The sequence below is a fragment of the Meriones unguiculatus genome, chromosome 5, assembly GCF_030254825.1.
Source record: "Meriones unguiculatus strain TT.TT164.6M chromosome 5, Bangor_MerUng_6.1, whole genome shotgun sequence".
Lineage (NCBI taxonomy): Eukaryota > Metazoa > Chordata > Mammalia > Rodentia > Muridae > Meriones > Meriones unguiculatus.
The window spans coordinates 114,202,501-114,225,508 of record NC_083353.1 but is presented as its reverse complement, the minus strand read 5'-3'; the positions used below and the strand labels follow the sequence as shown (position 1 = coordinate 114,225,508).

The 23,008-nt window shown below is 47.7% G+C and overlaps 1 protein-coding gene across 12 annotated transcripts in view; it reads right to left on the bottom strand.

The window, feature by feature from the left end:
- Chd4 (chromodomain helicase DNA binding protein 4) overlaps positions 1–22,099 on the bottom strand; it is a 34,622-nt gene extending 12,523 nt beyond the window's left edge. For 4 of the 12 annotated variants that reach the window (XM_021637011.2, XM_021637013.2, XM_021637014.2 and 1 more), the window contains exons 1-25: positions 21,940–22,099; positions 20,929–21,107; positions 17,487–17,608; positions 17,081–17,296; positions 16,752–16,870; positions 16,388–16,629; positions 16,123–16,250; positions 15,643–15,778; positions 15,334–15,512; positions 14,898–15,137; positions 11,846–12,049; positions 11,521–11,726; positions 11,047–11,178; positions 10,871–10,967; positions 9,659–9,850; positions 8,784–8,984; positions 8,456–8,593; positions 8,092–8,213; positions 7,772–7,945; positions 7,319–7,460; positions 7,101–7,232; positions 6,880–6,997; positions 4,473–4,597; positions 3,954–4,191; positions 3,623–3,798 (exon numbers count right to left, since the gene is read on the bottom strand). In XM_021637011.2, the coding sequence (XP_021492686.1) occupies positions 3,623–3,798; positions 3,954–4,191; positions 4,473–4,597; positions 6,880–6,997; positions 7,101–7,232; positions 7,319–7,460; positions 7,772–7,945; positions 8,092–8,213; positions 8,456–8,593; positions 8,784–8,984; positions 9,659–9,850; positions 10,871–10,967; positions 11,047–11,178; positions 11,521–11,726; positions 11,846–12,049; positions 14,898–15,137; positions 15,334–15,512; positions 15,643–15,778; positions 16,123–16,250; positions 16,388–16,629; positions 16,752–16,870; positions 17,081–17,296; positions 17,487–17,608; positions 20,929–21,028 (3,879 nt within the window). In that variant the 5' untranslated portion in view covers positions 21,029–21,107; positions 21,940–22,099. The remainder of the gene's footprint in view (positions 1–3,622; positions 3,799–3,953; positions 4,192–4,472; positions 4,598–6,879; positions 6,998–7,100; positions 7,233–7,318; positions 7,461–7,771; positions 7,946–8,091; positions 8,214–8,455; positions 8,594–8,783; positions 8,985–9,658; positions 9,851–10,870; positions 10,968–11,046; positions 11,179–11,520; positions 11,727–11,845; positions 12,050–14,897; positions 15,138–15,333; positions 15,513–15,642; positions 15,779–16,122; positions 16,251–16,387; positions 16,630–16,751; positions 16,871–17,080; positions 17,297–17,486; positions 17,609–20,928; positions 21,108–21,939) is intronic. The other 8 variants (XM_021637018.2, XM_060384227.1, XM_060384228.1 and 5 more) reach the window with 3 other exon arrangements.
- Positions 22,100–23,008: the final 909 nt, after the last annotated feature.

Sequence of the window (23,008 nt, the reverse complement as noted above, 5' to 3'; positions counted from 1 at the left end):
AATCTAAGCATTTAGAAGGACGAAGCTGGAGGATCACCATAAGTTCAAGGTCACCCCGGACAAAACATACACACCCCCCCATATATACATATATTTATGTCTATGCATGTATGTATGTACACACATACAAACAATCAAACTAAAAACAATCATCCCCCAAAGAGAACAGGGTAGGAGCTACTTTTTCCTTTTGAATTTTCAACCATGTTGCTATATGGCTTGCTGCAACTGGAAAGTGGTGGACCCCCCCATATAGTTCAGACCCAACAGGAAGAAGGTAGATCACTGAATCATGTACTCATTCAGACAGCAGTCTTTTTTTGTTTCTTTACTGCCCTATGAGCAATTTCCTCCGTAAATTTACCCAGTTAAACTATACCCATTAACCATGAGCAACAACCATCCACTGAAGCTTCTGAAATGGTAAACCAAATAAGCTTTCTTGTCCCCCTTCCTACTTCCCTCCCCAGTCTGATTTTCTGAGGTAAAGCCTCAATTTTGTAGCCCTGGGTGGTCTAGAACTCCCTACGTAGACCAGAACAGCCTTGAACTCAAGAGATCCATTTGCCTCTGCCTCCTGAATGCTAGGATTAATAACTTGTGCCACAGGCTTAGCTTTCCTCTTTTTTAAATTGATCACCACATACCTATAATCTCAGCAACCAGGAAGCTGAGGGAGAAGAATTGAACCTGAGGCCAGCCTGGAATTCCACAATAAATTCCAGGCCACAGGGGGCTACAAAGTGTGGCAAGGCCAATGAAATAAAATTTCAGGCCTAATGCTCCAATAGCTTTTCTTAGCTATTACAGAGGCTGAGGCAAGAGAATCAAAAGTTCAAGACCAGCCTGGGCAACAACTTATGGGGAGAGGGACATGGTTTGGTTGGTAAGGCTTACCATGCACCAATTCTTGGATTCAATTCCCAGCACCATATACAGCCAGGTATGATGGCAATAGCCTAAGATCCCAGCACTCAGGAGGCAGAGCCAAAAGGGTCAAAAGTTCAAGGTCATCATTGACTACCTAAAGTCAAGGCTTGCTTGAGCTACCCCGCCCAAAAAAAATATTTTTAAGGTACACAGAACTATGCCTAATGAATAATATACATAATAAAATTTTTAAAAGAAAGAAAAAGGAGTTGGTTGTAAAAGCAATTACAAAAGCAAAACAAAAAAATTCTTTTAGCATATATAAATATGACCCTAGCAGACTGCCTGCTTAGCCTCAGACTCCATCCCAGCAACCCTACTTACTGATGAAAAGGTCTAAAGAGAAATAAGTACCCAGGTTTGGTGCTGGATGTCTTCAACCCCAGCACCTGGAGGCAGAGGCAGGCAGATCTCCATGAATTCCATGCCAAAGCTACATAGTAGGAACCCATCTCAAAAAAAAGAAAGAAAGAAAGAAACAGAAAAGCAGAACTTCAGGCACTAATCAGAGGACAGCACATATACTTGTGCAGTTGCTAGCATAGATTCTTCCCCAGAATGTGTGTGCCAGAAATTACTTCCACAGAATACTCTCTCCTACTAAGAAATAAGCTCTCCTACCATACATAAATAGTTTTTGGTTGAATTCATACTGATTTATATAAAATCTCCCAGCCAGTCACCCAAACTGTGACTAGGAACTATGTCCCCCTAAAAGCGGGTTGAAAGGACACTGCACACTCCCCAGCATCACAGAACGGGACACGGCGGCTACACAGCTCTTGGCATAGGCCCGTCATCCCAGCACTCAGGAGGCAAGATCAGAAGTTCAAGGTCATCGTTGACTACATAGTGAGTCCCAGACCAGCCTGTCTCAAAAAGCAGAGAAAGATGTATTGTGAGCTGGACATGGTGGCCCACACCTATAATCCCAGCACTCTAGGGAGAGGCAGGCAGATCTCTGAGTTCCAGGCCAGCCTGGGCTACACAGAAGTCCAGGACAGCCAACACTACACAGAGAAACCCGGTCTCAGGGGAGGGGGGTGGATGATAATGATACATATTGTGGTTCATGTGTGTAATCTTACACTTGGGAGGCCATGAGTTCAAGACTAGGCTGGTCTACACAGGGAGATCCTGTCTCAAAAAGATAACAATAAGCAAAAAGGAGGAAGAAAAATCCCCATTAATTAGTGTTTGGTTTAGGATCCTTTAAAAGGCTAACTTATCAGGCAGAACTGATCTTAGCCCTATGCAAATCACTAAAAAAATAAAACAAAAGACCTGCTAGACAGTTGTGAGGATGTGATTCAGCTGGACAGAATGCTAGCCCAGTACACATGCAGCTTTGGGTTCAAGCTCCATTATCATGTACAGCAGGCCTACTAGCACATACGGACATCACAGCACTTGAAAGATGGGAGTCAGGTTATTCTCAGCTACACAGTAAAATCAAGGCCAGCCTGGCACATATGATACCTGGTGACAAAAATTATATAAAATAAAACACAAAATAATAAATAAATACTCTGCCAGATGGCCAGACACGATGTGGTGCCAGGCATGGTGGGTGTTATATGCTGGTAATCCACCTGGGAGGTAGAGGCAGGAGGATCATGAATTCAAAATCAACTTAAGCTACATACAGAGTTCAAAACCAGTCTAGGTTTCACTAAAATAACTTAGGCCTGTAATCCTAGCAATTGGGAGGCTGATGCAAGAGGATCAAAAGTTTAAGACCTATGCTAAATAGCAAGACATTGTTTAAAAAAGAAAAGAAAAAAAAAGTGTTATCAGAACAAAGCAAAAACATCAATCTGAGTTGGCAGGATGAAAAAGCATGTAAAAGACATCAAAAACCAGCGAGCCTGTGGTGGCACACGCCTTTAATCCCAGCACTCAGGGAGGCAGAGGCAGGTAGATCTCTGAGTTCCAGTCCAGCCTGGTCTACAAAGCAAGTCCAGAACAGCCAAGACTATACAAAGAAACCCTGTCTCAAGGAAAAAAAAAAAAAAAGACATCAAAAATCCATGCCAACCTAGCCCGGAGTCAAGGTTTAAAGGGAACCAGCAAAGAACGCAAGGTTTTTAAGTTACTTGGGAGAAGAAATACATTACAAAAACCCCACACGTTCCCTTTTGGTAGTTTTTGCTTCTTACTGTAAAAAAAAAGGAGAAATTCTCATCTTTAAGAAAACAGGTAGCTATTGAAAGTGTGTATCTCATCTGCTTTTTCTGAGGTAGCACTCAAAAATTTATGTGGAGACTTATTAAGATGAATAAAAATAAGACTCTGGGAGAGCATATGACAGTGATGTGAGCCGTGGCTGTGTAACCCTGACAGGTCACGGGAAAGATGAGAATGTAAATTAAGCCTGTTACATTCTTTTTTTAAGGCAAAAAGACATTTTTCTGTTGTTTCAAATATCGTCTTGGAAGCTGGCTTAGTGATTAAGAGCAGTCACTGCTCTTCCAAAGGTCCCGAGTTCAATTCCCAGCACCCACATGGCAGCTCACTATTGTCTGACATAAAGCTGCAGCAATACATGCAGGTGAAGTTCCCGTATACATAAAATACATAAATAAATCTTAAAAAAAAAAAAAACCAAAAAGAACCTCAAGTATCATCTTGGTCTCAATTCCAATTTTCAGAGCAATCACCAAGAACGGCATCGCCTTGGACTCATACTCACCCCCATTTCTTCTTCCCGTACTACATACTGGGCCACTTTGAATGAGCTCAAATATTCATTCATGCCCTGCAACTCTGTGTCTTCAGTCTCATCCTGGTTTCGATCCAGCAGTCGTTCAATGGCCTTATCATCATAATGGATAACACTGCTATCTTCTCCCTCTTTGTTGTCTCCTCCTATGAAAAACCAGGGATCCACAATCCTTAAGTCAGTCAGTTCAGCAGCAGCAGTAGAAAACAGTCTCCACAGGACCCTTGTGTCAAAGGTTCTTCCCTACTCTCTAAGAAACCAAGCTCCACCCGAAACCAAGCTCCTCATTTGATTAGCACACCTCCATCCGTGGATTCATCCTTGAACAGTTCCTCAGTGCCGAATTTGAGGATGTCATCAAGCTCCTGCTTGGACATTGAGCCAGTCTTGGAGCCCAGCCCAGGCCGCACCACTAAATGTGTCAGCATCATCTTCTTCTTTGCCACCTGAGTGATGCGCTCCTCCACTGACGCACGGGTCACAAACCGGTAGATCATTACCTTCTTATTTTGCCCAATACGGTGGGCTCTGCTAAAGGCCTGCAAGTGATCAAGTAATGCCAGAGATCTTATGTCCTACTGACTTTCACAAGCTGAAGCTAGTCTTCACATTAAATCTCCTTTCGCACCTCCCCCTCCAGACACTAACCTCTTATCAAGTTACTCAAAATAGGACCAAAACTAACCCCAATTCTCAGGCTTATAAGGTAATGACATTCAGAAAGAAGAAAAGTCAATTGTTTTAACACTTAAAATTCTAAGTGACAAAACCCTCCTGGAGGGTGGGGGCTGCTGAAATCTCCCAAAGATAATCTACTCACCTGGATGTCATTATGGGGGTTCCAGTCAGAGTCATATATAATAACTGTGTCAGCAGTGGCCAGATTGATCCCCAGGCCCCCAGCTCGAGTGGAAAGCAAGAAGCAAAACTGTTGAGCACCCGGTGCTAAAAAACAGAAAATACCATGAGTTCCCTCCTGAATTCCAATAAATAAATAGAGAAGGAAGGTAAAACACTGCTCATAAAAACACCAAACAATTGTCATAAACAAAGTACCCTGATGGATATTAAAATCAGCCTCAAAGTTTATGAGCAAAATGACATTAGCATAGTCAAATATCTCTTTCAAAATATGTATCAATTCCAATGGGGAAAAGTAACCTTACAATGGAGAATTTTAGCAGACATCATGACCTTAACCAAGTGACCAATAATCACCAGAAAGGATAAGTGCAAACATCACACAGAGCATCGCATCTTGACATCACAGTAGGACATTCTTGTACAGGTATCTTTCAAGAAAGAGCCTGTGTGAAATAACTGACTAGAAGTTACAATACCAGGAAGCTTCCTACCTAACTATAAATGTAAATAGTAGGAGCTACCTTTGGATCTATGTGTGAGGTCTGGGACTGGATCCTCAAACATAAAGAGAAAAACTGGTGACACTCAGTTAGGGACTACAGTTCAGGTGACAATATGACCCACTGTTACTTAACTTCTTACTGTTGGAAACTGACCATGCTTAGTTACATTGTTGTAAGCCTGGTCTCATGTAGATCAGACCGGTTATCAACTCTCTGGATAGGAATCAGATAAATAAGCTTGGTGGCAAATGCCTCTTACCTGTTGGCCATCTCACTGCCCACCCTTCTTTTCAGACAAGGTCCCATGTAGCCATGTAGCCCAGATAACTTTGAGTTATTTTAAAATATTTTTTACCTTTATCTTTATTTTATGTGTGTTTTCCCTGCATGTTTGCCTGTGCACAGTATATGTGCACTGCCTGGGGAGGCCATAAAAGGATGTTGGAGTCTCTGAAACTGAAGGTATAGATGAGCAGCAGCTATACAGGTGCTGGAAAATCAAACCAGTTTCCTCTGGAAGAACAGGCAGTGCTCCTCCAGCCAGACTGAATTCTTGATCCTCCCACTTTATCTCTCAAGTGCTGAGAACATATGCACGTGCCACCAAGCACTGAACGGAAGATGATAACTCTCTGTATTGTTTTACAACTTTTAAGTCTAAAAATGTTTTAAGTAACAAAGCTAGCAGGACTGCAGAGACCCTGTCTCAAAAACAAACAACAAATAAACAAAAAGGTCTGGAGGGAAGGTGTGGTTGCATCTTCTGAGACAGACAAGTCTACAACTTCTTTGAGCTGCAACAAATCTGATCCCTTGAGGCTGTTGATAAAGAGTACTTGCTGCTCTTGAAGAGGACCTAGGTTTGGTTCCCAGTACCCTTATCAGGTAGCTCACAAGTACCTGAAATTCCAGTTCCAAAACACTCTCTGGCCTCTTCAGGCACCTGTACATACATAACACACATACAGACGAGTAGGCACATGAACATCTGCATGAATAAAAGTGAACTTATTAAAAACAAAGCTGGTCCAAGCCTTCTTTCAGACTCAAGATACTCTTCTGGCCTCTAAAGTTTCTATAATGCCTATGGTACATAGACACAGGCAGGCAAAACACCCACAAAACACAAAATAAAATCTTTAAAACTCCAACGATATAAAAAAATGATTGGAGCTGGACAGACGGCCCGTGCCTTTAATCCTCACACTGAGAGTCGAAGGGAAGTCCACCTCTATGTGTTTGAATCCAACCAGGTCTACAGAGTTTTAGGCCAGCCAAGGATACACGGTGAAACCCTGTTTCTTACAAAGGACCTGGGTTCAATTCCCAAGACCCACATGGTAGCTCACAACCCTCTCTTAAGTCGAGTTTTAGGAAACACACATGCTGTGCATACTGACATGCAGACAAAGCAGTCACACACAGTAAGTTTTTGTTGGTTTTTTGAGGGTTGTTTTGTTTACTTGTTTGCTTGTTTGACAGGATCTCTCGCTCTGGCTGCCCTGAACTCTCTTTATAGACAGCTGGCCTCTGCCTCCTGAGTGCTCGGGGTTAAAGGTATAAGTACCATGCCCAGCGTATTTTTTTTAATTAAAAAGAAAAAAACAAAAAACAAACAAACAAAAAAAAACACAAGAGGAGCTGGAGAGATGTCTCAGTGGTTAAAAAGCACTGCCTGCTCTTCCAGAGGTCCTGAGTTCAATTCCCAGCACCACGTGGTGGTTCACAACCATCTATGTGATCTGATGCTCTCTTCTGTCACGCAGGCATATATGCAAATAGAGCACTCATACACATACATACAAACACTGTTTTAAAAAAAGAAAATGACTTCCTGGAAATAAGCCCCTCTTCTCTTACCATTGAAACGATCAATGGCCTCCTGACGCATGTTCCCAGTGATTCCACCATCAATACGTTCATACTTATAACCTTCATGTTCTAAAAAGTCCTCTAGCAAGTCCAACATCTTGGTCATCTGTGAAAAGGAGGGACTTAATTACAGAGCTGTCACATGACAGCTCATACAGTCACAGGGCTGTCTCACTACTCCCTCCACAGTTCTAGCTGAGCCCACACACCTGGGAAAAGATGAGTACGCGATGCCCTCCCTCTTTAAGGTTCTTAAGCATCTTCTGTAGCAGCAACAATTTCCCAGATGCTCTGATTAGAGCACTGCCATCATACATGCCATTAGGCATCTTAGGGGCTTCCTGGTGACAGAAGCAAAGGAAGACCTATTGAAACAAAGTCCACAAGAAGCTGCCAACCCAGGGAAAACAAAGGTGGCACAACATACCATGGCTGCCACAGGGAAGAGGTAAGGGTGGTTGCAGCACTTCTTAAGGTCCATCACCACGTTCAGCAGAGAGACCTGGTTGCCACCGCCTCGAGCATTAAGAGCTTCGAAATTCCGAGTGAGAATATACTTGTAGTACTTCCTGCATGAGCAAGATGCAAGGACAGGGTGGACTACAGAATCTTTTAAATGACTAATGATGCAAACCAACAGCCTGAGACCATCTTCCCAACATTCCTCACTGTGGGGCTAAGCTAACAAGCACTAACCACAGCACCGTTAGACACAGGAAGATAGAGCTAGGAACCATAAGCTCCAGCTCCCAGGCATCAGATTTCTTCAGGCCCTGCCTGTTCCTGTCACAGATGCCTGGAAGCTATGCTGGAGGAACCCTTGGCAGCTGTCTAACTGTATTACAAGACTGGATCTGAGCTTCTATTCCTTCACACTCACTTCTGCATAGGGCTCAGCTCCACACGCACAATCAGTTCTGTCTTGGATGGCATATTCTTGAATACATCAGCTTTGAGCCGACGCAACATGTGAGGTCCCAGCATGTCATGTAGTTTTTTAATCTGGTCCTCTTTGGCAATGTCAGCAAACTCCTCCAAGAAGCCTTCCAAATTGCTTCAGAAAAAAAAAAAAATTAAATAAATAATAATAATAATAAAGTTGTTGCAAAGGGAGAAACGAAGAAAGAAAAGTTAACACAAGAAAAGGGCAATAAGAAGAATTAAAAGTATAATTATGAAGTAACTGATAAACAAACTTACTGGAACCTCTCAGGGGTAAGAAAATTGAGCAGATGAAACAATTCCTCTAGATTGTTTTGTAATGGAGTCCCGGTTAGCAACAGCTTGTGCTGGAGTGAGTAACCATTCAAAACTCGAAAGAACTGGTAAAGAGAGATGAAATTCAAGAAATGAGGATACCACTGTATTGCTATAGAATCCTGAGCTGTTTTACTGTCCCATGAATTACATCTTATCCCACGGCTGGCATCCTTCTTAAAGGTCTGGCCACAAAAGGGCTACCACAGGTACGGAAGAAAAGACCACTTTCTCTTAGGTTTCTTTCAAAGAGATGATGCTCCCAAAAGACTAAACCTGGAGCTGTCACCTCCCCCCCGCCACTCACCTTAGACTGATTGTTCTTCAGTCGATGGGCTTCATCCACAATGAGGCAGGCCCAATCAATAGAACCCAAGATGGCCATATCAATGGTTATCAGTTCATAGGATGTCAGCAGGACATGAAATTTCACAGATGCTTCTTTCTGCACATAGGATAAGCTGGTTACTCACTGCTGGTCCACTCCTCAATACCAGCACAATGGGGACAGGTGGGCTCTCCTGCTCCCACAGTTTCTCATTGCCTCACTCACCCAGAGCTCAGGTGAGACAGCAAACCAAGCCCAAGAATCAAGTCCCTCTGAAACAGTGCCCACCTCCCTCCCACTGGCATACCTTCATTCGGGAGGCCTTCTTGCCACCTCGAATGGCATTGTCTTCAAAGGAGAACTCATTTTCCCGGATGATAGCACGGCTGTCCTTGTCACCCACATAGGTTACCACATACATGTCAGGAGCCCACATCTCAAACTCTCGCTCCCAGTTGATGATGGTAGAAAGAGGAGCACTCACTAAGAAGGGGCCTTTGGAATGACCCTGGGAGGAAGACAGCAGGCACACTCAAGACTAGAGACCCATCAACCTAATCCCCAGACTCCACCTCTCTCCCTGAACCCGCACCACTGCTCCCTACCCATCTTTCTCATTTACAAAAGCGGTCTGACCCTCTTTTCCAAAAATCGATGGCCCACCTTGACAAGACCAAACTCTTCCACCAAGACAAGATGTTCCCTACCACTGAGTTGGGGTTTTTTGTTTTTTGGTTTTTTTTTGTCTGCCTGTTTGTTTGTTTTTAACCACAATTCCTTTTACCTCAAAATACATGCATTCCTTATCCCCCAGGACAGACACACTAAGTCTACCATTGCCCTACTCCCATAAAATCCCCACTGTGAGCTCTAGAGAGCTAGTTCACTGGGTAAGGGCGCTGGGCGCTCCTGCAGAGGACCCATGTTCATATCCCAGGACCCACAAGATGGCCCACAGGCTGCAAATGCAGTTTCCGGAGATCTGACGCCCTCTTCTGGCCTCCACGGGCACTGCACACAGGTGGTACACAGACATACTTACGGGCAAAACACCCACACAAATAAAAAAATAAAAGATTTCCACTGCAAACCTGTATCTTCTTATCCTCTTTTCTTCCTCCCTCTCCTCAAAGTACAAGAAAAGAATATAATCATAAAACTGTCATATCCTGACATCCTTACCTCCTTGTAGAGGGAATAGAGAAAGACCGCTGTCTGCACAGTTTTCCCGAGGCCCATCTCATCAGCCAAGATGGTGTCGGTACCCTGAGCCCAGGAGAAGCGCAGCCAGTTTAAGCCTTCCATTTGGTAGGGGTGCAGGGTTCCACCTGTGGCATCCAGGTACTCTGGCTGTCGCTCATACTTCACTGTCGGCTGAAGGAGAAGAGAGAAGTCAAGAGCTGGTAAAGAACCCCCTTTTTCCCACACGACAGTAGTTGCTTCTTCCTTCACAGGTTCTGACTACATTTTTTCCTGAAAGCTAACAGAAAACAACAACAAAAACCCTTACGGAAGACAGGCATGGTACAACTTGCCTATAATCCTACTTCTTAGGAGGCTGAGATAGAAGGATTGAGTTCAAGGCCAGTCTTGGATACAGGGGGAAACACTGTCTCAAAAAACAATAAATAATTAAAGTGGGGTGGCGCACCCATAAAACCCACCAGGCTCTAATGGACAGATCCAAACCACTGGTGACACAGACAGCCCTGGCTAAATCCAGTGGGTCACAAAAGAAAAAGGCATGAATGTGGGGAAGAAGGGCACTGACAAGAGAAGGAGGGAGATAAAAAAGGAGGGCAGAAGGAAGTATCAGAATACATTATGCACACGTTGTACATAATGAAGTTGCTGACTATGTGTGGAAAAGGGTGTGACGGGATCCTCACTGATAACCGCAGAATGTGTCTTAGGACCCTTCAGAAGACAACGTTTCTACCTCCCAGGCAGACACGACACACATTACTTCTTAAAATATGAAAACCAACAACTTAATACACTAATTCTACTAGTTAAGATCCATCAGATAGCTAGGCGTGGTGGCGGCACACCCGCAATCAAAGCACTCAGGAAGAGCAAGAGTTGAAGCCTGAGCTACCAGAGACCATGCCTTTCTCAGACAGACAGACCCTTGTGTATATGACCACTTCCTAGGTAACACTGGCTTCACATAAAAATATCCCTTCTGTAGGTTTCTCCTGATGGTGAAGAAAGAAAGAAATCCCAGTGTTTTCTGATTTACAGACCCATGAAGGAGGAGGATGTGAAGTCTCTAGAGTGTCTCCGCTGGGGCCATCTACAGCCATCTGCAGGCCATGACTTCACTATGAGACTACAGCAGGCCAGTCATACTGCCCACCCAACAAATGATGCCCTTCTTCTACCCAAACTCACATCAACAGTTGGAGTCTCCGGAGGCCTTTCCAGTTTCCGCAGCTTGACCTTCTTAAGCTTCTTGCCTGGTCGCCCTTCCTCACCCCTCATTAACTCCCTAGGAAGGAAAACACACCACAGCTGCCTTGGGGGTCCCTTCAACAAGAGAACAGCTTTGCTTTGTTCCAGTCACCCACCTGTGGTTCCAGTAGCCCTGCTTGAACAGGTCGTAGTCCTGTATCTCCACGTCCTCACTCTCCCAGGACGCCTGGTCATAGGGCAAGTCTCTCCACTTGATTAAGTAGTGAACGTGGCCCTTCTTGTCCACACTACAAGTCAACACAGAAAACGCTCAGAGCCAAAAGGCGCCTTCCCTCACCTCTTCAGTCAGCCTTGCTCTTAAAGACCAACAAAACCATTTTAAATTAAATGTGCATTTTAAATTAAATTAATTTAATAAATTAAATTAAATTAAATTAAATTAAATTACTCCACATGTAAACACAGCCTCAACTGTCTTTGGACCAGTGCTCTCTCTAATCTATACTCTCCCTGTGAGCCAAATTCAGAAGAACATCTCCTGAGCATAAGTCAATGGTGATGTCCATTTTCGTAGCCCCTTTAGTAAGAGCCTCAAAGGGTATACCACCTCCAGAGAGCACAAGTGATACCTGTGGTTGAGGATTCGGTGGATCATCATCCACTCTGGTTTTATTCCATAGCGATAGAAGCGTTCTTCCATCTCTGCAAACTTAGGGTCTTTGTTCTTTCGCTTTCTGCTCTTCTCTTCATCTCCACCAAAGTCCCCAGAAGGTGGCTCATCCATATCATTCTTCCGCTGATAGTTTCTGAACATCACCTGACAGTGTAGCTCCAGCTGGGTGCAGAAAGACAAAGTGAACCACCCTGGAGCTGCATCCAGCTGCCCACTCACAAGGCTGTTTTCTCACTGCCCCTGTAGTGTCATCATACATACGCAGCCTGCCCCAGGCTTACCTGCAGTTCTGACACCCAGGAGCAGTGCCAGTAAGACATGCCTTGCCATTTCACAAAGAACTGCCTCTCTGGCCGCCCCTCCAAGGGTTTGGGAGAGGGGGTATTAGGATCAGCATCTGGAGGCCGAGGCACTGGTGTGGGAGATGGTGGCTGGCCCCACTTCCAAATCAGGATCTTCTGCACTTTGCCCTTAAGAGCTGGACACTGTGAAAGAAAGACCACTTAATCTCAATTCAAAACCACAGGGACAGGGGCTGGAGAGATGGCTCAGTGGCTAAGAGTACTATCTGCTCTTCCAAAGGACCTGGGTTCAATTCCCAGCACCCACATGGCAGCTTACAACTGTCTGTAACTCCAGTTCCAAGGGATCCAACACCATCATACTAATGCATATAAAATAAAATAAAATTAAAAAAAAAAAAAAAAGACACAGGGAGAGCTGGGCGTGGTGGTGCACACCTTTAATCCCAGCACTCAGGAGGCAGGGGCAGGTGGATCACTGAGTTTGAGGCCAGCGTGGTCTACAAAGCAAATCCAGGACAGCACAGAGAAACCCTGTCTTGAAAAACAACAAAAACAAACAAATAAACAAAACCATAAGATGTGCTAAACCCTCCAGAATTAATAAAGATCGGTGTTTAAGATTCTGCTCAAAGTAATGCAGCAGAATAACAGTAGAGCAGGAACACCGCTGCTCTCCTGGCCTAGGCACATAAGATGTGTTAAATCCTCCAGAATTAATAAAGATCGGTGTTTAAGATTCTGCTCAAAGTAATGCAGCAGAGTAACAGTAGAGCAGGAACACCGCTGCTCTCCTGGCCTAGGCAGAGGCCTGGGTCCCACACATATGTGCATATGCAACACAGACACACACACATATGTGCATACACAACACAGACACACACACATATGTGCATACACAACACAGACAGACACACACATTTTTTTTTCCCTTTCAGATAGTCTCATTGTCATAGCCCTGGCTGGCCTGGAATTCAATACATAGACCTTGAACTCAGAGAACTGCCTGCCTTGGCTGAAGTTAAAGGGATGTACCATCATGCCCAAGAAATGAAAATTAAAAACTACAGGGAGTTTGGTGTGGTGACCCAAGTTTTTAATGCCAGCGCTGAGGAGACGGGTAGACACATCTCTGTTAACTGGAGACCAGCCTATCTGTTTTACATAGTCAATTTCAGGCCAGCCAGGGCTATAAAGTGGGACCCTACCAAAAATTTTTTAAATATCTAAAAAGAAACTAGCAGCCGGGCACTGGTGGTACGAGCTTTTCATCTCATCATTCAGGAGGCAGAGGCAGGTGGGTCTCAGAGTGGGAGGCCAGCCTGGTCTACAGATTAATTCCAGAGCAGCCAAGGCTACACACAGAGAAACCCTGTCTCAAAACACCAAAAAAGAAGAAGAAATTAGCAGACACGACCACAACTTTAATCTTGTCAGTAGCTCATTAAAACTAAGCAGTGGTGGCGCATGCCTTTAGTCCCAGCACTCAATTCTCTGTGAGTTCCAGGACAGCCAGGGCTGTTACAGAGAAAACCAGTCTTGAAAAATCACAATAAAATAAAACAGAACACAAAAGAAAACTTCATCTCAAATGAAATCTAACCCTATGACCATCTCCAGACAAAAAACACTAGAGTTTTCTCTCCCTTTCTGGATATCATCAGAGCTTAAAAAAGAATTAACTTGATTTGGGGAGGGGCACAGGAGAAGAAGGAGGGTGGGTGGGATAGGGAGGGGGCTATAGCTGGGATACAGAGTGAATAAACTATAATTTCTTTAAAAAGTAAGTTGACTAAATAAAGTTGACTACACCGTAAATAATAAACCATAACAGCTGGGCAGAGACAGTTCCCAGCACTGGAGCCAAGCATGTCCCTGTCTTAAACAACCTACATGCAGTAAATGGGCTCTCAGACAGTCTAAGCCACAAGAACTAAGGCAAGACATCGAGACTGAAATGAAGCTGAGCGAGTAACCTGAGCTTTGCTCCTGATAACTGGGAAGATGAGGCAAGACAGTGTGAGTTCAAGGCCAGCTTGAGCTACATGAGATCCTGTCTCAAAAATAAAAGCTTATTGCAGCCCTTGTGTGCAAGAGCTTATAGAGGAACCTAGGTATTCATCAACAGAATGAAAAAAAACGTGGGGTATTTATACAATACAACTTTTTCAGCTATAAAGAATAAAGTTATGTCATTTATAGAAAAATGAATTAAAATGGGAGATCATAACACAAAGTAAGTCTCTCTTAGAAAGCCAAGTTTTCTCTCATCTTTGAGTCCTACATTTATAGATAGACAAAATCATGTATGTATAGAGGACATAAAAGTAGACACAATACTATTAAAGAACAAAGGACTAATGGGGAGAAGAAAAAAACCTCAGTGCAGGCAGGCAGGAGGCAGAGACAGACGGATCTCTTTCACTTCAAGGCCAGCCTGGTCTACACAGTAAGTTCTAGGACAGCCAGGGAACATACAGAAAGATCCTGCCTCAAAACAAGATCCTGCAAGGGTGTCAGGGGTTTTTAACCATTGAGTCATCTCTCTAGCCCCTAAATTAAAGTTTTTAAAGACGTGATCATATACAGGACTTATGCCTATATCCCAGTACTCAAGAGACTAAGACAAAAAGATCACCATGAACTCAAATCAAGGCCAGCCTGAGTTACATATACTGAGTTTAAGGCCAGCCTGGACTATGTAATAAGACATCATTTCAAAATGCCAGAAAAAAAAAAAAAAAAAAAAGGAAATTGGATGACTACTCAAACTAGAACAGTACTTCATCCTGCTTAAAAGAATAGCAAGGCACCACCTCTTCTATTCCTCTACTCAGCTCATTTTTATGTTTACATAGAACACGGTATCCCAAGACTAAGGGAAAGAAAAATTCCTGTCTCAGAGCTAGAAAATGTGTAGGTCTCCAATGACCTCTCCCCAACCTCTGCCTCACAGCACCTACAAGAGAGCAAACCCTTGTGCTATTATATGATACTGCTCCCATCCCCCGCCCTCTGAAGAGTCACTTACAGTACAGCGGGGACAGAGCCACTCGCCATTTGGGATCTCTGGCAGTGGGGGGTTCAGGCAGTGGATATGGTAGGATGAAGGGCAGGTGTCACAGCACAGCAGCTCTCCACCGTCCTTGCAGACTCGACAGAATTCCATATGGTGGTCATCTTCCTCTTCTGGGTCTCCCCCAACCTCTTCCAAAATCTCCTCCCCCTCAGAATTGTCCTCTTTTGCTTCCCACTGGATGCCCTCCTTCTCCTGCAATAAGAAACCAGAGATTCGGATTATTACCACCCCGCCCCCACCCCAGCCAGAACCTGCTGCCAGCATTCCTTCAGATGTTTCCCAAAGCTGACGGCCACTCCCAATTCCATCTCCACCTAGGCCCACAGAAGCTCATCATCCCACCCACGCCCTCGGGGAGGCCCAGGGGCCACAGTGGCCAGGCACTCACACAGTGTGGGCAGCTCCACTTGCCCTCGGGGGCCTTCTCCATGTCTGGGTCCAGGCACACCATGTGGTAGGCTCGGGGGCAGGTGTCGCACAGGATGATCTCACCGCCTTGCTGGCACACCTCGCAATAGTCCTGGTGGTCTGTCTCATAACCATCCACAGCAGTCACCTCCTCCTCGCCTGGGCAAGGAAGAGGGAAAGCCCAGTTATTAGAAAAAGACCACCTCCCCCCAACCCTTATCTCCTAAGGGAGATTCTTCCCTCGCCATTCCCACCTTGTCCCATCACAAAGTACAGAAAAGAAACACACCTTTCTTTTTCTTTTTAGTAGTCCGGAGTTTCTTGCGGCTCCGACTGCTGCGGCTGGTAGAACCATCCGAAACAGAATAGCTATTGATACTGGCATCATCGAAGTCAGATTCCACATCTAAATCATCATCCTCACTCTGAAAAAGAATAAGGTTAAAAGTCCAGGTCAAGCTGGGAGTGGTGGCACATGCTTTTAATCCCAGCACTAGGAAGGCAGAAGGATCTCTGTGAGTTTGTGGTCACCCTAGTCTACAGAGCAAGTTCCAAGACAGTCAGAGCTGTTACACAGAGAAACCCTACCTCAAAAAGCAGACAAAAAAGATCCAGGCCAAGGAGAGAATGGTAAAAAAGGATTGTACAGAAGGAGCCTAGTCACCCTACTTGAGGCCATAATACCCCACTCTCTTATGTGCCTGACAGAACGCAAGACCCTTCGCCACACAGCTCCCTCCTTCCCCAGTAGGATGAACCAGGCTCTCACCGAGGATCTCTTACGCTTGGAGCCGAAACCTCCCAGCTTGATTTTCAAAGGAGCTACTTTCTTGGGTTTGGGTTTCTTGGCATCAGGCACTCGGGGGCTGCCTTTGGGCTTCCTCCGAGCATTAGGACCTAAAATCAGGATACAGACAAACGTATACCACAAGGTTCACTCCTGTCTGTCGCCTACCTCAGGGGCAATGAAGCATTCCTATGCTGTCTTTGACTTCCCAAGCCCACCCTGGACTCTTCATCAAGTTCCAGTTCACCTTTGCCCTCCTTGGTCTTGGCCTTGCGTATAGGCACCTCCACAGGGGGTGGGGGAGGTGCAACTTCAGTGGCCGTCACCATGCTCTCCACCACAGCCACGGCTGCTGCAGCCGCAGCGGCCACAGAAGCTCCAGAGCTGCCCTTGAAGGGGTTGTTGGTACTGAACTCCCTCCACTTCGCACCCAAAACCATCATCATCTTGGAGACAGCAATCTTGGGGTTTTTAGCAGCAATTAGCGGTCTGGTAGAGAAACAGACAAGGATAAGAAACATGGGCATGTATAAAAATGAGAGAAAAGGAAACAAGAAGACATTCTAGAAAGAATCGCTTCCCTTCCCAACCCCAAGATCCTCCTGATTTACCGAACAAACTGGCTGAAGGCCTTGTAGTTGGTGAGGGTACGGTAATCTTCCTCTGAGAACATGTGGTCAATGTCTTCCATGCCCCAGTCTTCCAAAAGCTGGGCAGATGATTTAGGTTCCTGCAGAGAGAGCACAGTCCAGGACTGCCTCATGGTGCCCACACTTGCTAAGAGAATGTGAGTTAAACTACAGCTTCAAAGAGCAGGGTAAAGAGAGCTAAGAGGAGATACTCAAAACTACATGGAGGACAGGAGTGCATCTGGGAACAAAGGCCAGGAGCTCAGGAGAGATGAAGGACAGAGGTCTTGACAGAACAAAGATCTAGGCACCTTTGAATCATCATCATCATCCTCCTCTTCTTCCTCCTCCTTCCGCTTGGATTTGCTCTTCTTCTCTTTCTTAGGTCCAAGCTTCTTTTTCTTCTTCTTGCCAGGAGTGTAGTCGCTGCCCTCGCTGTCTGAGCGCAGAGCCACCTCTTCCTCCTCCTCCACAAACTCTGGCCCCTCCCCAGAGCTGTCCCCCAGCTGCCGGCATAAGAGTAAACGCTGGAGCAGGGAAGGGGGGAGAGGGAGACAGACGCACATGCTACACACATGCTGACCTCAGGACAGTCCTGAGGCTCATCCCAGGACCTGACCCATAGCTGCAGAAGAAAAGCTACCCTCAGCCCCACAACCCTTCTCGGATGCCTCCTCCTTCCTTCTCACTCCACAGAACACTCAGTCACCCACTCACCTCCTTTTTTTGGCGCTTGCTCTTAGGGATTTTAGGGTCTCGAGGCTTCTTAGGCTTTTTCTTCTTCTTAAGCTTTGGAGTCTCTGCTTCTGATAAATCCTCTTCTGGGTCTTCTTCATTTTCTACATATGTTTGGCAAAGTGTGGCAGGCAGGAAAAAGAACAGCAACAAAAGGTAAGAGCCTAACCCAGAGGGTTTAGACAGCCTTTCCCCACCTCTCGTCCCAGATTCCCCTAAAGAGAACTGCTACACTACACAGAAGGGAGCTGATACCCAGCACAAAAACAGACAAAGAGAGCTGTATATACCCAAAATAGGCCTGCCAGGCTAGGCCAGGCCCACCTCGGGCAGCTGTCCAGGCCCCTATCTCCTCACCACTCTAGGCACCTTCTGTGTTCACCAGCACAGCTGAATTGAGCTGCCCGGAACTCAGCAAGTAAGAGAACTGGATCCGGGTCTCCCGTAAGTGGCCTCGAATAGCGCGTAAGACAAGGGATTGATGAGGAAAGCCTGCCCAGAAGGCACTAACCATAGACACACCCCCCTCCACATCACCCCAGAAAAAATACCAGGTTCAGGGTCTAAGGAACAACAGCCTTAATCAAGCCCCTTTGGGACTATCACTGCTCAGAACCACCAGAATCTCCGCAGTCTGAGATTCAGTTGCCAGTTCAACTTCTTACCCATTCCCACTTTCCTTCCTCATCTCTAGTCCTACTGTTTCTTTCCAGCTTTCTCCTGGGTCAGCCGACTCTCTCCCTAGGGGCCCGGAATCAGCCCAGCTGTCACCATCTCCCCTTCCCAACCCCCCTCCCATCTGGCTCCACCTCCTTCCCTGGCTAGAAGCACACACAAAGCCTGAGTAGCACTGGGGCTCCTGGGCAAGGATAGGTAGAAAGGGGCACAGGGGAGAAGGCTAGGAGGCAACCAGACATGCACACCAGCTCCCATTCCCTCCTCCCTCCTCTGGTTCTCTTCCCAAGCCACCCCCGCCCAAGAAGTGGGGAATAGGAAAGGGAGGAGAGAGAAGGGAGTGCCTCACCCACTGAAGAGAAGGAAAATGGCTCCTGACCGCAGAAGCAGGCTCAGGGCACCCAGTGCCAACATAGGACAGACAGGAAGTGGTAGGAGAGGGGGTGGAGCCAACAGAAGTACACAGAGCAAAGAGTACCCTCAAAGAAAACTTCTCAAATTATTACCTGGCCCCAGGTCGAAAGCCACTGATCTCTAATACTCTAGGATGACACAGTTTGTAAGAGGTCACCCTAATGTTCCAGGCAAGAAAACTGTGACAGCATGAAGAGTATTATTATTTGAGGGACTACATTACTCACTCAATCATAATTTTAAGACATTAGAGCTAAGATTTAACAAGGGCTCAGTGGAGGCTACCAAACCATATGACCTTCTTCCCTTGAAGGTTTCAAAAGCTTTAGCTTGAGGAACGGAACACACAGCCCGTCTCAAAACTCAGCTTCCTCATCAGCCAATAAGAATCCTATCCTACATATGGAAATCATGTCCAGACCCCCAAAAAGTACTAACATATTCCATTCAATTCCACCAACACTCTTAGCTCATACCCCCAAAAGGAGCCCTAAAATGATTCTTGCTCTGCCCTTCTGAAGCTAGACAGATCCAAGGTTGGACAAAGCGCCACAGGCCTCTCATTTTCACTCATTCCAGGATCAAGTCAGAGATCAGACGGTCCCTCTCATTCCCAAACAATCATTTTTCTTTAACAGCTTCTCCCCCATAACCCTTACTCCCCTCTTCTTCCTTCCCTACAGAAGTTGAAACAAGAACAAATCCATGGAGGCAAAGCAGCATCTTTCCATCCCCATTCAACCCTCCAACAACACGCTGCATGAGGTAGAGGGAGATTTGGGAAGGGGCAGAACTGGGTGTGGCAAGTGGAAAAACTGGGTCACGCTACAGATTGGGGCAGAGTTCACACTGAGAGCATGCACAGCTCCCACTTGGGGAGGAAGACCCAGACTAAGGGGATATTAGAGGGCCAAGATGAGGAACAGCTGTGGTGGGACGGCACTACTCATCCTGCCCCTCCTGAAAGGATGAAGGAAAGATAAGCCTTCTTCCTTATCCACCCCATTCCCACACCCCAAGAAAAGGCACAAAGATCTGCAGCCCTGCACCTCAGCTATGAGACGCAAACCTAAGTCCCTTATCTCAGCAGCTGAAGACGCAGCATCGAGAATAATGGTTCTCTTAAACATCCTCAGACTGAAGTGAAGAATTCCACGTTAAAAAATGATAAATTTGAAAAACACTTCTTCTGGATACTTCCAACATCCAGTTGGAGCTAAAGAAAGGGCTGAAGTGAAAGCCATGTCCTAAGAAACAAAAACAGGACCACCAGGCCCCATAATGTGGGAGAAGCAGCAGAAGCGGAGAGGATAAAGAAACTCAAGTGGGGGAGGGGAGATGGACATGAACTTTCCTTTTTTATTTAAAGTGAACAGGGAGTTGAATAAACCAATAGGTGTCTTAACTAAGGGGTTCTGAATAAGGAAACAAGAGGATGACATCCACTTATAAGCATGACATCAACCATCACTTGAGGGCAGGCACTCAGGCAGGCTGGTTATAACTATACGGGTTTGGCCAGTCCAGGGAGCCACCCCAAAACACAGTGCAAACCCTAACACACCTACACAAACACTTCACACCACTAACCCAGACCCCAAGCTACCTCAGAGTGGCAGATGCCACCAGGAAAGAACGAGGATTTTGTCGGCAACAGGAGCAAGGGCGTCCTCCCTTCCCTCCGCCTCTCTTTACTAAGCTACTGCGGCCTCCTCTAGCCCCCCATCCCTTCCCCACTCAAAAAATTCCAACAATCTGCCTAGCTAAAAGTTATCTAGATCCGATACAGAGCGAGACTCAAAACTTCACACTCTTGAAACAGCACAGAAAACCGGTAACTGATCACAAGCTAAAAATAATCGGACAGAAAGTAACCAACATTCCCGATTTCTTTTCCCGGGATCCCAGATGTCTGGCAGGGCTCATACAACAGAAATCCTCAAGGTACCCCAGCATGTCACCACCAGCATCTCCAAGGGTCCAGGCCACCTGCATTCCTCCAAGAACCTGCACAGGCTAGAGCTCCCAGAGAGCTCCCTCAACTGGGGACTGCGGAGCATTCCAGACAGACTTGAGTGGAGCCAGCTTGCATCTGGGTCCGTGGTGCCCAAGAGGCACATGGCTTCCACCTCCTTCCCTCTCCCTGTCCACCCCCACCCCCACCCCCCCCACCCCCAATACACAGGAGCTCTGCAGATGAGAACCACTCCCTTCGGATGCCTTCCGCCCTGAGTTCTGCACAGAGGAGACAAGCGGCACAACTCAAGCCTCACCGGAGTCTTGAGGAAAGATCAAACACCTCCTTCCTGCCCTGGACCCTCTGGGAAGCCGTTACCTGGATGGGGTGGGGGCAGGCTGTTGTTCAGAAGTGCATCCATATCCTCCTCCTCACTGCCCGCTGAGCAGGGGGACGGGGAGCCCAGGCCCGACGCCATCCCCTTCCGCTCCCCGGCCAGGGAATTGGCCCAGCTGCTTCTGCCTGCGGCCTGGGGCCCTCTACACTGGCCCGAGTCACTGTGCGGGGGAGGGGGGGGGAGAACAGTGAGTGACGCGCAGTCCCCCTCCCCCACCCGCTCTTTCCGCCCCCCCACCCTGCCCTACCACCCTAGCCGAGCACCCGAACCACTCAGGCTGAACTTAGTTCCACACTCCTCGGGGGTAGCCCGTGAGCCGGCTCCCTAGCAGGAGCCCCCAAGAAGAGGGAGCGACGCCCCCGAGGGCAGGCTGGTGCATGGCGAGGAGGGGACCAGGTTGGGCTAGACGGAGCCAGGAGTGACTGGGGAGGGGAGTCCGAGCGGCGAGGCGCGGAGGGGGTCAGGGGAGGCGGCCGGTGCTCGGGGACACAAGGTCACTTGGGAGTGGGGGGGGCGCCTCTGTGCGCCCGGGGAGGGGCCAGTCCCCAGACAGGGCAGCTCTCCAAAGGCTGTCCTCTGGGACAACTCAGGTTCTCTTCCGGAACGGCGGGGAGCAGGGGGCGTGGAGGCCCGGGCGCTCGGGGTCCGGAGGAGCCGGGACGCCGGCGGAGAGCGAGCTCCCCCCGGGGAGGGGGGCGGGCCACGTGTCCCGGGGGGCCAGCGAGCGGGGGGCGAGGGGCGGGCGCCCGGCATTGTGGAAGGCCGGGCCCCGGACGCGGAGAGCGGAGCGCAGGGCTCCCTCCGGGCGAGGCGCCGTCGCGGGGCCAAGCCGGCCTCCCCGGGGGAGGAGGAAAAGGGTCGGCTCCCTGGCCGGGGGTCGGCCCGCGGGCCCCGGGGCGCCTGAGGAAGGGACAGGTGACGGCGCGACCCCCCCTCCCCGGCCGAGGCCGGGCTGCGAGAGGCGTCTCTCCGCCGCCGCGCGCTCTCCTCACCCTAGAGCCGCCTCAGGTCGCGCTGGGTCTCGCCGGTGTCACTCCCGCTCCGGCTCCTCCTCGCCGCGGCCGAAGGGGGGAAAATGGCTCCGGCTCCGGCGTCGCCTCTTAAAGGGCCCGAAACACCGGCCGGGAAATCCCACCGCACAGGCCCCGCCCCCCACGGACAGCCCATAATAACCTCAACCAACTCCAACCCCCCCTCCACTACCGCCACCCTCCTCCCTAGGTCTCCCGGGCAACCCCCGCCCCCTCGTCGCTCAGGCAACCATTGGCCACGCCCCCGTCGAGCGCGCGCGCGCGTCACCCGGGCAACCGCCCACCTCCTGGCCATCCCATAATACAGACGGACACCCCACATACACACACCCCGCCCCCCACCTTTCATGCATATATGTGCCCGGGGGCCACGGACATATATTGCGGACCTTTCACAAACTAAACCTGCTCCCCCCCCCCCTCAGCTATCCCATAATAACCACTCTTTGCCAACTTCTTCACTCTTGGCCCTACTGCTAACATCCCATAATAACTCATTACCCCCTCCCTCCCCTTGGCCATCCCATAATAAGCACCCCTCCCAGCACTTTAGCCTCATATCCCATAATATTCAACCCCATCCCCCACTGACATCCCATAATAAGCACCCTTCATCCACCCACAGTTTGATATCCCATGATTGTCAGACACTCACCCACCCCATACTACAACAACGGACACTCGGCCTCCTCCCACACACATCCCGTAATGATCCGTCTCCCACTTTCTATACTGATACCCCATAATAGCCAGGCCCCCAGAGCTGCCCTCAGTCCCCGCAAGCTAGGGTCCAGATTCTAGATGCCCACATCACCACCCTCAGGCTTCCCAGTCTCTTTCTAGCTCTATGGCCCACAAATTACTATTCCTCCTTATCAAAGAAATACTAATACTCGACTGTCACCTCACAAATGGACATCGAAGTCTCCTCCCCTAACACTGGAAAAATGCCCCATCATTTACTCCATCTGCCCTGACATCCCATAATTGCAAGAAGCCCATGATACCGTAATACTCCCAACACAACCCA